Here is a 15,112-nt window from a genome sequence, read left to right on the forward strand (position 1 = left end):
CCAGCTATGAATGAAGATGCCTGTGAATTTCTACAAAATAGAGTGAGTGTTCCAGCGACAGCCAAGTGTGAACAAGAGAAAGGTCCAGAAGTGAGGAAAATAGGGCAGGAAAGAGCTTGCTGGACAGAACTGGAGTTAATGTTAAATACTCTACACAAAATACTAAGCCTTGTTATATTACAGTATGTCAATGTGAGCATAACCAAGTCCTTGAGTTCATTAAAATTGCATTTTAGACAAAAGATAGACAGTCAGTACAATCAACTTGATTTAAGTAAAGCATTTGATATACAGTCATAAAGGGAACCACTCCTTAAGACTGAAAAATGGGAGATGAAACAAGACCTGGCATAGGAAAAGTGTTCTTGTACAAAAAGGAGAAGTATGCTAATAAATAGTAATGATAGATTTGGGTGTCACTGTCATTGTCATTGCAAGGCAGAGGCTAGTACAGAGGATGTAAGGCAGCTCAGAACTGTATAATGGAGATGGGATGAAATATAGCATCACAATGCACAGGATCACGCCTCAGAGTCAAAATACTTCTCTAATATGGCTCACTTGTATGAGCCAATCACAGAATGATCAGAGACTGTATCAATGTAGAAAGGCCTTTAAAAAAAAAAGAAACAAGCACAGCAACCCAAATTTGCAGTGCTATTTCCAACAGAGCTAAAAATGCAGGAGTGGCACTCAAGCACTGGTGATACTGGCAATCTGTAATACTACGTATAGTTCTGGTTTCTTGAGAGTTAGATTAAAAAAGGCTGGAAAGACATTAGTTTAGCCTGGAACAGATAAAACAAATTACTAAGAGGATTTCAAGAGGGGAGCCTCTCTAACTTGGCCAACTAAAAGCATGTCCCTTGCTGAGCCTAGCAAAACAAAACCCAAGCTGCCAGATCAAAAGTATGTCTCAAGTGAGGAACCTAACTAGTCTTGAAGTGGCAGTTGTGCCATGGCTTCCATGACAGAGGGAACAAGACTGGAAGTGCCAGGATATCCCGTGCAGCTCCCTAATCCAATCTTCCTATCTGCAATTGTTTGCTGGGTTGATTTTTTCACACAATTACATTCTTGCAAAATTAAATCCTTTTCAATTAGTCCTTTTCAGAGTGTCTCAGTGGTCCTACCCAACCAGCACTATGCTCCAAAACCATGGCACAGGCTTGACCAGAGAGACTTGCTGGAAATCCAACAAGAGGTTACCTGTGCCAGCTGCCTGAGCCATTATTGTAGTGAGGAATACTGAGAATGCACCTCCTTTCCCATTACTAGATAAGATCATTTTCAAGAGTCAAACATATTTAATATTGTCCCATCTCCCCTTTAAAGTTCCTAGAAATCATAAGCAAGGTTCTGCAAAAAGTATGTGGGTAACAGATGCTGACTGGCTGGAAAGCACTCCAGAGGTAGTTCCAGAAAGCTTAAAGAAGTTTTATCCCTTGTTTCACATGCATTCCACAGCCACCAGTGCAAATCCTCCACCTGACAGGACAATGATAAGCACAACACACCTTCATCCCACAGATGGTGTAAGGGATTTCTTACACACTAACTGCAGCCTAAAAGAGTACCTTAACCCAAACAGAAGTCACATCACTGATACCAGCACTGCAGCTGCACTGATAAAAACTCCACTGCAGAAGAGACCTCTAGCAAATGCCTTATTACTCCATCCATTAAAGCTATTGGCTGGCAGCAACAGATACTGAAAAGCAAGAATATTTGGTGGCAGCATGGCTCAGGAAAGCATCTGAAGAGATTTTTTAAATACCTGTATAAGGCTCTACCTATTAATTCCACCTAGCAATTCTACCTATTAAAGAATTGTCACAGACTTGGTAAACAGAGTCAGCGATCTTCCACTGGCAAAAAAGCTCGATTACCTCTTGTGCCTTTTAATCTTATAAAGGCAACAGGCAAAGTAAAAACCAAAAATAAAAACACTCCCACAACCAGCCAATCCAAAACAAAACTCAAAGCATCTTGAATGGACAAGTATTTCCAGCAAGAGCCTCTCTATAGATGATGTATCATTGTCTGTGAAAACAGTTTGTGTGGGACATACTAAACTGACACTACAAGAGATTTGGCTTTCATGATAAAAAAAGTACAGACCACCAGCAAAGCAGGAATGAGGCTGCAACACAATTACCAGGGAGGCTGCAAGTAGTGCAAAGGTCTGAGTTTAACAGTAGCTTAGTCATTTCAATACAGCAACATGAGTGATCTAATGGCTTACATATGAGAGGCTCTGCTTTCAGAAAGTGGCAGGAATAGCAGGAGAAGAAGTGATCATATAACATCAGGGGTACCAAAGTGGGCTCACCTCTTTGGATGGCTGGTAGTAGGCACCTGTGAAATCTCCCAGAAGTTACTTTGGAGTCTGCCAGCAAGTTTGGGCTCACACTAGCAGTGGAGCTTGAAAACTTGAAAAGGATATGGAAGAAAAGGACACATCTGTCCAAGGGATTCTGAGCCCAGAAAAAGCACCAACAGTCAAAACAGCTGAGACTAGGATGTGAGAAGGGTGTGTGTTTTGGAGTCTTTAGGGACCAAGCAGGCTCTTGTGAACTGTACTGAAGAGGGTAAAGGAAAGGAAAAGTATGGGAATAATGAGAGAGGAGAGCAGAGAGAAATTCCAATGTTTAGAAAGGAAGTAGAAAACGTAGAACACAGACAGACACCAAAAGCTAGACGTATCCCCAGGGATAATAGAATTAGTAACTCTCCAGACTGCACAGACCCCTTGGACTCTGTTGTTTATACATAATCACTTCAGCCCTAAGGTGGCACAAGCACAAAAATCACAACCCTGCAGCCCTGCTGGGCCAGAGAGCTGAGTGTGAGCGCAGCGCTGAGGCAGGGCCGGGCTGGGGACAGGTCTGGGGCAGCCCAGGCAGGGTGAGGAGCTGTGCCGGAGCCGGTGCCGGGCCCTGCTCCATGCTGCCAGCCCAGGCAGGGTGAGGAGCCATGCCGGAGCCAGACCCTGCTCCACGCTGCCAGCCCAGGCAGGGTGAGGAGCCATGCCAGAGCTGGTGCCGGGCCCTGCTCCATGCTGCCAGCCTAGGCAGACTAAGGAGCCGTGCCGGAGCCGGTGCCAGGCCCTGCTCCATGCTGCCAGCCCAGACAGGGTGAGGAGCCGTGCCGGAGCCGGTGCCAGGCCCTGCTCCATGCTGCCAGCCCAGGCAGGCTGAGGAGCCGTGCCGGAGCCGGGCCCAGCGCCGGGCACCTCCAGCAAGCGGCACTGCTGGCTCGGCTAACCCGGCACGAGGCCTGGCCCTGCCCCACGCTGCCAGCCCGGCCCAGCCTGCCTTACACACTTCACACGCTGCCTACTTACTTTTTAATTACATTTCTAAACAAAAAGTGAAACCATTTTCTAAAATTCCTCTAATTCCACTAAGATGCTGAACTGATTGGGAAGGGAATAGGAAATGAAAGCGACTCACCCTCTGAGGGAGAATTTTGTCAGCCATCTTCCTCCTCTTGGCACTGTACATTTTTTAAAGAAAAAAACACGTTACCATGGTGACAGATCTAGGAGTAACGAGGCCACCTGCTAAATTATCCTGACATCTCCACATGCTGGTGCACAGCTGTTCATGCATCAGCAAAAGGGTCTCACCCATGCCCAGGACCTCGCACCCCTTCTCTCAGCAGCCTGGGGAGGCAGTTAGGTAAGAATAAATCAGGGCTGTCTGTTATGCATCCTGGAAAGAAGTCTCTAAGTTCTTTGATCGCAGCGTCTGTGGTGCAGGGTGGCAGCGCACGCAAGTGCATGTGCACACACTGCTCTAGGGGCAGAGGAGCGTGCAGGGGACAGTGTCAGGTGTGGTGGGCATGGCCACACCCGTGCGCGGGCATGGCCAGCACCTGCAAGCAGCACGGCAACTTGTCAATAGACAACACGCTTGTCTTCAGTCGTGCCCATATGTATGTGTGCATTTCATATGATGCATGAAAACACACACATATGCACACTCCTCCTTCCTCACCTACATACACACTTTTTCTTACTGTAACATATTTGCATGGACAAAGGGAAAAGACCTTACATTTCCACATTTCTTAATCTTTATGAGCACACGTGGGAAGATGTATGTGTGCCTGCAGTGTGAATACATACTGTGTCCATACCCAGGCATAGGCACATTTCTATAGCTCTGCTTTTAAAAACACACTTGTACTCATGTACATAAACACAAATGTGTACGTGCCTGAGAAATAGTACTGTCAGGAAGACAGTCTTCAGATTCTAAGAACTGTTCATTCCCACCAAACCTGTCACCCAGCTTTCTCTAACAGGACCAAGAGGTCCTATTCTTCATCTCTTTAATTTGTGAGGCCTTTATCTTCAGCAGGAGATGAATCACTCCATCTGTGACAGACAAATGGGAGAAAGCAAACCACCTGCTGCCACTCTGTCATGTCACAAGGACACCCCGCCTTACTTCCAGACTGGAAGAATATCATCAGCCATGTCCACATAAAAGCTGTTTCCATGCACACTGGTGTGGCATATGCTCTTCCTTTGTTTGTTGATAATAAACCAGGGCTGAAATATCAGACTCTTCCCCATCCCCACATAAGCCAAGGATGAGGAACTCTGTGCCTGGAGGTACAGAGGGCAGAAAATTCAGTTACACCCAACTTAATAGGTGAACAATGTCCTTTTTTATAAGTGTAGGAATAAAGAGAATGGAATGCAACACAGTGTGAAACTCCAGTACCTTCCACAGCTCACAAAATCAAATCTGCACTGAAACACTGAACAGAATCTGGAAGAAAAGGCTGAGCAAGCCCCAGCCCCCCAAAGGGACTGGGATATGCATGTACCTGCAACAACCCCATAGGCTTGCAAATAAAAAGCAAGAAAAAAATAAAACAACATCCCCAAACAATGTGAATCTCAAATACTTCTTCAATAGCTTTTTACAAAATTAGATTTTTGTTTCCACCAAACCTGCCAAGAAAGGACAAGTGCAACTTTCTTGGCCTGTGCTAGAAAACATGGAACTCATTTACTGCCCCCCCCCTACTAACTGGACCCAAGGTGCTGAAAAGTGTGCCTGAAAAAACAGAATGAGAAATGACTGGGAGGTGGAAATGAAAAAAAAGGAAAACATTCAACACATTATCTGAAGGGAAGGCATGGCAGAAGAAACAGAGAAACTCTCTGAGAACCCAGAGAGCACTGGTGTGAACTGGGCTCAAGGCAGTAGAGATTACTGCTGGGTCCCAAACTAGAAACACTGAAGTTAAGAGGGGAAGGGCATTTTTTCTGTGAGTCAAGCCACCAACTTTTAGCAAATACTGCACTTTAATGCTCCCTGGAAACTAGTTAGTGACTGAAGTTTACCTTAATTATTCAGCAGGGGCAATTTTTCAGGTTATATCCACCCTAATACCTGAAGACTGGTCATTATTTTGTGCAGTTCCCTGGAGAACCTCCTGGATGTGCATGCTGGCTGGTGCTGGATAAGGCCTCCAACTTGCACATGCACTGCTTGTGCTCACGTGCTGCACTCCCACACATTCCTTCTGTTCAACCTTTTTCAATTGTCATATATTAATACTGTCAAGATCAGTGTCCTTTCCAGATGCATCCCAGACACAAGGATTCCCAAATCTGGCTTGCTGATCCAAGGTATATAACCTGGACAGAGCAGGGCTCCTGAAGAACTGAGCTTAGAGAGTCGTGTTTTAGCTGCAGCTGGATTCCCTGACACCACTAGAATACTGCCTGAAGCTCTATATACATCTATAATGATTTTGTGAAAGGTAGCCCACAGAGATGACTGCACCCTATGAGTGTGTGGATCACACTCAACACTCAAGACTGATGAGATCTAATATACTGCAAAAAGAAATTAGTTAACTTATTTGAAAGAATGTATTCAGCAATGCGTAAGGTGAGCATATTTCCAAATGAAAGTTTCTTATAGAAATCCCTCTAATTTTATTAAATTATTTAGTGCATATTTAGTTACTCTATATGTAAAAACACTTGGGACAACTGCAAGTTTTATGGTCAAGCTTCTGAGTGACCACAGTACAAGCATTCACATGACAAACCAAGGTTTTTTCCACTTGTGTCATTTACAAACTACTATGTTAGCCAGTTTGAAATCAGAGCAATTATGCAGAAGAGGCAACAAATAATATGATAATTGTACTATATTAGAAGAGAACAGTTCATTAATTCTAAAGGCTAAACATACTTGACAGATTTATGGCCTAATGAATCTGCGAAGTAAAAGCAGAGCAACTTCAAAATCAGACATTATTAAAGGTTGATTTGTTCAAGACCATTCACAAACAAAAAAAAAGAGTAAATTTTACCAATGTTTTTCCTGCTTAAAAAAACTGACAATACATAGATCTTCTGTCTCATTTGATCTTAAAGGTCTTACCTACCACTAAACAGCACCACCTTTTCTTCCCCAAATGGCCCTGCTGTGTTTTCTTTCCAGAACACTCACCTCCTAGCTCGGTTCTGAGTGGCTTGCTGCTGCTGCTGCTGCACCTGCTGCTGCACCTGCTGCTGCTGCACCTGCTGTGGTGCAGCACGTTTTCTTGTCGTTTCCATCACAGTCTGGGGCATCCCAGGTCGCACAGAGGGGCTTCCAACGTACTGGGGGCCTGGAGGACCCATGGGAGCCCCCTGATGGGGCATTCGAGCTCCTGATGGCATCCCAGGGCGCTGGAGGAAAAGCCAAACAGAAAGAAAAACCAGTTTGGTTCCTGCTTCTGCAGCTGCCAAGACATTTGTACATCATGCAACACTGGCCTCAACAGGTTCCCCGTTTTGACCATCCTGGAAGCACTAAGCAGCAACACAAAGTACACCAGCTCTGTGACTGGTGTATCATAGATGGCATGAAGAGGCATTCAGGGATAAAGCAGGCAGGAAACAAGGAGGCCAAATATTAGGCTTGGGAAAACTGAGTGGTCAGCAGCATATCCAGAGCAGGTCCCAGCTGGGAGCTCTGCCTTCAGCCCGAGGAGAGCAGCCCAAACTGGTGCAGCTCCTGGGCTGCTCAGAGCTGCACTGCTCCCACTGCAGTGCACTGCCCAGCAGGCAGCTCTCATCAGCTGCCAGACACAAACCAGCACAGGCAAAACACAGGAGAAGCACTGCCCATTAAGAGCCTTCTGCTTCGCCTACACCAGAGAGCAGTGTAAGCTCATAATGCAACACAAATCCTTTAAGAAAAAGGTCATGTCTCTGACCAAGCCTTTAAAATAAATAAATTTTTTTAAAAACAAATTTATGTGGTAGTTTTTCACCAGTCCCTGTAGGGATTCTAAAGCCCTGGCATTTATACTGACTTCTGCATGCTCTTAAGAGACAGAGGTTCAAATCAAAAGCTTAATGCTGCATGAGACACACAGTAAACCCAATTCTGAATTCTAAAAGTTTATGGTCATCAAGAAAACCACCAATAAAATAATTACTGCCTGTAAAATGTAATTCAAAACAGAGAGATGAACTTAGTCTCATACTGAGAATTATCAACATGTTATGCAAAAATACAGCCACACACACACTCTCTAGGCATTTGAACCAGGATGAGAATAACCATGCAAAAAAAGGCCTTTGAAAACCAAGTCCCTCTACAAAGTCTTTTAAGGAAACCAAGATGCAATGGCATCCATTATGGATAAACAATTGATTAAGGGATAGAAATTAGGGAAATTGATTCTTAAAATAAAAGAAAGGTAAATGTAAAATTCTGCTCGGACTTCTCCTTTTTGGCACATTTAAAACAACCTGGGGGAAAAAGGAAGCAAAAAAGCCAGGGAAAAAAGCAAGGAAGTAAGAAAGTTTGTTGGAAATGCTGTTATTCTCGCTGGCAAGGATGAAGGCCAGCTTCAAGAACTGCAGAAGGACTTTATGAGAGAGAATGAACACTTAAAAGGAAGATACAAATGTAGTTCAATACGTATTGAACTGAATTACAGAAGGGGAAAAAAAATCCAAGAACCACTAGGTGATGGGTCCTGAGCTGACTGTTCTCAAGCAGAACCAAATCTTGTTTAAAAAGACACTTCCAGAAAAATATCAGTTTGGTGGTTACTAGAGATAAGAAAAAAGTCATAAAGAAATGAGAAATAAGAGTGGAGGGAACAGAGGGTATCAGTGTGCCATGACCATGATGTGCCCATAAGTGAAGGTCTGTGTGCAGCTCTGGCTCCAGCAGCTCAATGATGGCAGGGCAGAGCTGAAACAAGGACAAGAATGACACAGAAATTCTTAACATATGGAAGTGCATCCATGGAAGTAAAGGTAAGTATATTGCGACTTTTCATCTGGAAAGAGGTGATCCAAAGCAATCTAAAGGGGCATTTGCCAGAGCTCTACACATGTGTCTGGGGAGGACAGTCGGGTATTGACTGTTCACTGCCCCTGCTAGAATAGTGAACCCTGGCCATCAGCACAGGGGTCAGTCTCACAGACCACTGGAGGGGTGAGTTTGTCACACCATGGGTATCGGCCTGTGGAACCCTCTTCAAAGGGGTGCTAACAACATGGGAGACATACTTGGCTCAGCAGCTGCAGACTGAGAAAGTACTTGGGAGAAATACAGTACCAAACCCCCAAGATGCATGCAGCCCTGAGGGTATGCAAGCCAGTCCACTGGGGGTGAGAAGAAAATATTTAGTACACAGTCAACATATATAATTATTTTTTAAAGTTTACTTCATCTTTATCTCATAATTTCTATGGTTTCTAAATATATAGCCATGTATTACAATAAAACATAATTCTAAAAATAATTTGGACCCAGATCTCGAAATTAACCACTCAAATCCATTACAGCTCCCAAAGCCCCAGCTCAGTGCCTCCTTGATCATCACAAGTCGTAGATACTCCTTACACTTGTATCTATAAAGGGAACTGGAAAAAGGAGGGGAACGGATGATCAGCCAAGAACCAATATGGGCTATAACTGGTAGGGACAGAGAGGCAGGAGGCAGGAGAGTCACCAGCACAGGAATCCAAGCAGGTGAATTCAGCAAGTGTCAGCATAAGAAGGCAATGGCAGGCATGGCTATGGAGAGGGCAGCAAGCAGCTGACAGACCAAACCACAGCTTTGTGCAAAGCTCCAGAAGTCTTCTGCCATGAGCCTGGAGCCCTGAGAACAGCTGGAAGGGAACAGTGCTCTCTGTTCCCTGTGTATGTGCCCCCACCCTCTGACCCAGGCAGAGTCAACAGAAAGAAACAGCCCAGAAAATGCTTCTCTCTCGAGCCTGCATTGAGGATCTGTCATCTGTCAAGCCACACGTTGTGGCCTCCTTCCAGCAAGGGGCAGAGCTGTGGGCCAGCTGCTGCCCGTCAGTCAGCTGGGGACATCTGACAGTGGTGCAGAGCAGCCCGACCCCGAGCACGGCCATCTCACGGACACTGACGGGCCAATGGAAAAAAATGAAGGCCCATTTTGGTGCTGCTCTAAAGGACAACAAGGGCTTCAAGAACAAGGTGTCCAAGCTAAATCTACTCTCAGTCTTGGTCTTATGTCTTTGAACTTCCTCCAGTTTCCTTTGTTAAGCACTAGAGCAGAGAAACATAGAGAAAGAACAAACATAAGAGAAGCAGCTCTAGCAAAAGCATATTCGATCTCAGCCCTTGACTGCCTCATTCCTTCGCCTCTGTTCTCATGTTCCCACCTCTGATATCACTCATAGATAAAATATTACACACTACACAACTGTGCAACTGTCTTCCTGCTGCAAGCCCATCAGACTCCCAAGATACATGTATTATGAATTTAAAGTTTTTATAAAAGAAGAACATACAAGCAGTATCTCACCTTATCTAAAAGCTTATTTTGCTCTCAAACATGAGTGAGACAAGACAGTGGGGGACAATACATCACATTTTTCACATTTAAAAAAAAAAGCTTTCATACTAAAAAATATTCCAATATCATTACGGCTTTTGAAAGAGATCTTGAAGGTGCATCTATCTACAGGGTAGTAGCTGCCTCTCCCCCTCTTCCTCAGCAGGATGGTATCTGTCTTAAACAAGAAGCATCCACAGGAAATGCCACAGTGCAAAACAGCACTGACACATCCTCCTTCCTAGGAAATCGTCTACCTGACATCCCTACCCCTGACCCATCTCTGTACCCACAGCTCCACCTCCTTTTTTCCTTAATTGATTCAATTTACATGTATGAATCTGCACAAACACCTCACAGGACAGAGGGCAAAACCACTGTGGGCCATAGCAAATGAGGAGGAGCCAGCCTGTCCCCAGCTGAAGGGAGCACTCACAGCTCAAAGCAAGTGCAGCAGAGAGCAGAGCAGAGGTGAGGCACAGCAGCAAGGCAAAGGCAGCAGAGTGCACAAAGGCACGAGCACTGCTCCAGGCACGTGTCCTGGTGCCAGCTCTGGTGGCTCCCGTGCAGTGTGCACAGCCCTGCACTGCTCTGGGCAGCTGCTCCAGCGTGAGCAGGGCAGGCAGCACAACAGCACCCCAGACCTGCTGCACAGCCCAGTGCCTCCCGCTGACCAGCCTCCAGAGCCACCTCTGCCTTGTCTGCTGCCCTCCTTGCTGGAACCTCCTGCCACTGCAGAGCTCTGCCTCTGTCCTCTTTGTCATCCTTGAGTGAACTTCTGTCAGACAGCAGTAACAACACAACATTGGAGCACTGCTTTTCCACACTCTTCTACCGTGGAGTCTTTTGTCAGGGGATGTGTATCACAGCAGTCAAAACACAGAAGCAGAAAAAAGGAGTCCTGTCTGGACATACCAGTAAGAAGAAAATAACCTGGGAACTGACAGGTGAAAGTAAAAGGAAGCATCAAGAAAAGAAAAGCAAACACACCCACAAGAGGACTTAGAAAGAGACTGAACAGAGAGCCAGGAGTTGCTGCATTGCAGCTGAGTGCTGAGCTGCACTTACAGCAACCTCCTGTCCTGACAGACTCCATCCACCTCAGCACCACACAGGAGGCTCTCAGGGCTGGCTCGTGAGGAACAGCCACCAGCTTCCTGCCAACAGAGACAATGACAGACTGAAAATCACCACCACCACCAAGTATACAAACAGCACATTTATTAACTAAAAGGAGCCTCCAACAAAGATGGAAAGAGACTTTACAAGGGCCTGGAGTGGCAGAACAAGAGAGAGGGGCTTCACACTGACAGACAGTAGATCTAGACTAGAAGAAAATTCTTTACTTATGAGGGTCATGAGGCCCAGGTTGTAGCTGCCTTATCCCTGGAAGTGCTCAAAGCCAGGCTGGATGGAGCTTGGAGTAATCTGGTCTAGTGGAAGGTGTCCCTGCTCATGGCAGAGGGGTGAGACAAGATGATCTTTAAGGTCCCTTCCAATCCAAACCTATTCTATTCTAAACCCTTCCAATTCTATGGTTTCTATAGGGCATAAACACAAGCAAGATGAGATACCTGATGCTGTCTGAAGTAAGAATGAGTAACTAGAAGTACCTGGAACCCTTAAGATATTTACACTATATTGATACTGTGTGATGGCAACAAGTTTCTGACTGCACAAACGGTTTCCCAACTGGATGTGTTGTTTCAAAATGGATTCTTAGAAGTACAACAAATAAAACTGGTACAAGGCTTCTCTCCTCCTTACAATTATAGATGTTACTTCACGAGTTCCCATTTTCAATGTCTATGAATCTTTTAGAGGCTTAGTAAGATGAAACATCAGTATCACAATTCTTGCTTCCTGCCATATTCACCTTCCACCATCTCCCAGAAGCTCGCAGTCTGTAAGTCCAAGTTTTCCAGGTACCATGCATTTTAATATAACATCCACAACAATCCAGAAGTCTTTAACTGAGAAAACATCCCATTTGCAGAACTGTGAATTGGAACGTGAAATGAAGCTCAGTTCTATTTCATGTGTGTCTGTTCACAGCTCAGAACAATCTGCCACCAAGCTCAGTGGAACACTTGGATGCAACCAAAAAAAAACCAAAAAACAAAACAGACCAAAAAAAAAAAACCAAAAAAATCCCCAAACAAAACAAACAAACAAAAACCCCAAAAAAGTCTTTGGAATTAAAACAAATAAACCTTACAGGCCAGCTTTGAGTTCCACCAGCTTTAAGACATCAGATCATACCACTGCTGTGATCAAATGTACGGAAGGGATTTTGTATGAAGAGCTACCAGAATGTGCCTCTTGAAAAGGATGGCTTTGGGAAGGAGAGGAACAACAGAGCTCAGCAGCACCATGACTAGCACGGAGAGAGAAGAAGCTGGTCAAGAGTTCATTGTCTCTTCCATTACAATAATTAAAAAACAGTTGGCAGGATCAGATAATTCCTTATGCAAGGTAAGCTGAAAAAATTCCTGACACAAAACACTGACTGCTAGAGGTTTAGAAGAGTTCAGGAAGACATCAATAGACTAACCTCCATAAATAAAATCCACATAGAGGCACTACACAGAGGGCAGCTTTGGGTCAGAAAGCTCCAAATCAGAGTATTCTTATGAAGGATCACTAAGGCTATGCCTTGCTCCTGTACTTCCATGCTGCCTTCCACTGCCCCCATTCTGCACGGGACACTGAACTAAGCAATCCTGACTATTTTTATATTCCTATAGTTGAGGTTTGGTTGGTTGGTTTTTTTTAGAAAGAAAAGAGCAATTCAAACATCTCACAGATACATTTTATCCACACACCTACATGCATCAGCAAATCCAAGTTTTCTCAAACAGCAACTTAAATTTGTTTAACAAGCCCATGTTGCACAAAATCACACTGATCACAATTAAAGCCTTGACTAGCATCAATATGATTTTATTTTCTTCATTATTTATGAACCTTTCTCTATTTCACAGCCTGAAACCAGTCCATGGCTGGAAAAGGACAAACCTTCAGCATCTACCAGCAGCTTGCTCACACAGTTGAACGTTGCACAAGATTTTCACTGTAGCTGTTCCTTGCAACTACCTTCCCAAACAAATTCCCTGCTGTAAGGTCCCTTGATTCCTTCAGGCTGCCTTAGTCACTCCAAATGCCTCCTTGTTTACCACGACAGGGAACATGCCCCCAGCAAACCAGTGCCTCCATTCCAGGCCCTGCTCCCCAAGGATGCCCTTGCAGAACCATGCAGGGAGCTCTGTGGTACAACGTCCAAAACAAAGAGCTCATGAGGCTCTCTTCCAGCCACTCCAGTGTCAGCTGGCTCATGCTCTGACAAGACAGTATCTACACCCATCACAAAAGAAAAATTAGCAGGATATTTTTCATTGGCAAAGCTCCACTGTTTTCACACATACTCTCTTTACCTCACTATTGCCAGTGATGATCTTTACAACCTTGTGACTGACTGGGAGAGACAGTCACTTTTATTCAAAAACTAAAACAGACCACCATTCAATTTTGAGAAAATATCTTTAGTTCTTCTTCTAATAAAACCTCCATCATTTTTATAATATACTGAAATGTGAGTCCTTGAGGTCATGCAGTTCTTCCTCATCTCAAAGAAGTATCACCAATATCTCCATCATCTTTGATAGATGCTACTTCTCTAACCAGTACCTAAGAACCTCCAATGACAGAGTAATCAGTCTCTATACTTAGATATTATAAATAAAACCAAAAATACCCCTATTCCCTTACTGATGAAGCCTTCAGAGGTCTCCCACCAGTACTGCCCTCCAAGTTCTCAGTCTTTTGGCTTGTCAGTCATACAGATTACCAAAACCACAAAAACATTCTTTAAGTATATGCCATGGGTTTACAATTCCATTGCCATGAATTAATGCTTCTGCATTATTCCTTGCCCCACTTCCCAATCAGGCTAACAGTTTACGTGATTTCTTACTAGTTAGACACTAGGCAGCTCACAGAACATCCAAGTCATCCTCCTGAATGGTGACATTTCATTTAAATCCACAATGTATCAGGAGATGAAAAACTCATTTATGAAACTCATTGTTTACCCCTTTTTCCAAATCACTGATAAATCTGTTATAGATCCTCCATACCCATCAGACCTGTTGTTCAGTCTGTTCTAACACTGACAAGTTATTTATCATATATATTAAATATTTGTTACCATACTGGCATACTCTGATACTCTTCTTTCCTGCTGTAAATGCCATTTCATATAAGACAGTTTATGTATTTACCATAAAATCCTATGACCAAATTTGAGAGGTAGATAGCCAAACAAAAAGAGGACAGAGGATAAGCAAAGGAGTCACATCAGCGATACACAAGTTTGCATGAATTAGCAATCTCAGAGTGTAACTAATATTAAACTGTACAGATTAGCAGGAACTATGAAATAACATGTATTAGCAGAAAATAAATATGGATAAGGACTTATATTGCCACAGAGAGCATCCTAAGCATAGCAAAGAGGACAAAGACCAAGATCACTATGGGGAAAAGAAGGTGATTTGAACTGACAGCAAGTACATTGTAAATACAGCTATGACTCCACAGTTAAGAAAGGCACATAGACTTTTATAGGGGTATCTGGTGGAGAAAAGGCAAGAAGATTAGCTTTGGAAGATAAAGTGGGAACAGAAAAGGACACAGGAGCAGATTAAAAAGTTCAGAACAACAAAAGAGGAAAATGAACCTCTCAGCAGGTTCTTGTGTGCAGATGACACAGCCAAGGTCGCCAGCACAAGGTACCAAGTGAAGGTTCCTGCAGTCAAGTCACAAGAGGATAGATGTCTGCACAAGAGTTTTGACAAGACCAGCAACACAGATCTTCTCAAGACTAAACAGGCAGATTCCTGTTTGAACAAGAAAAAGAAAAAAGAGAAAGAAACAAAGAAAAAAGCAGGGGAGGGAGACACAGGCAGGATCCATTGAAGGGATCCAGCTAGCAGTAAAGGCCTATGGCAGAGACCAGAGGAGAGAGGAAACTGAGGGAAGGAATGAACTGCAGCAAGACTAGTAACTTGTTCAACAAAATATAAGGCAACAGCTGGTTACCTAGAGAAATGTCATAAAGACTGCCTGAAATGTACTACTGGACAGCAGAAAACACATTGATAAAAAGATAATAAACATAAATGTGGGGATTAAAGCTGCATTTGTCCATGCAAATGCTACAAAAAGAGAGGAACAACAAAAGCAACAGAGAAGAGCAAGT

At 44.0% G+C, this 15,112-nt stretch overlaps 1 protein-coding gene across 9 annotated transcripts in view; it reads right to left on the reverse strand.

The window, feature by feature from the left end:
- The window catches only part of SMARCD3 (SWI/SNF related BAF chromatin remodeling complex subunit D3), a 78,618-nt gene that overhangs the window by 34,771 nt on the left and 28,735 nt on the right, over positions 1-15,112 (reverse strand). For all 9 annotated transcript variants that reach the window (XM_079301203.1, XM_079301207.1, XM_079301208.1 and 6 more), the window contains 2 exons: positions 6,489-6,709; positions 3,456-3,498 (listed from right to left, as the gene is read on the reverse strand). In XM_079301203.1, the coding sequence (XP_079157329.1) occupies positions 3,456-3,498; positions 6,489-6,700 (255 nt within the window). In that variant the 5' untranslated portion in view covers positions 6,701-6,709. The remainder of the gene's footprint in view (positions 1-3,455; positions 3,499-6,488; positions 6,710-15,112) is intronic.

The sequence above is a fragment of the Erithacus rubecula genome, assembly GCF_903797595.1.
Source record: "Erithacus rubecula genome assembly, chromosome: 3".
NCBI classification, from domain to species: Eukaryota; Metazoa; Chordata; class Aves; order Passeriformes; family Muscicapidae; genus Erithacus; species Erithacus rubecula.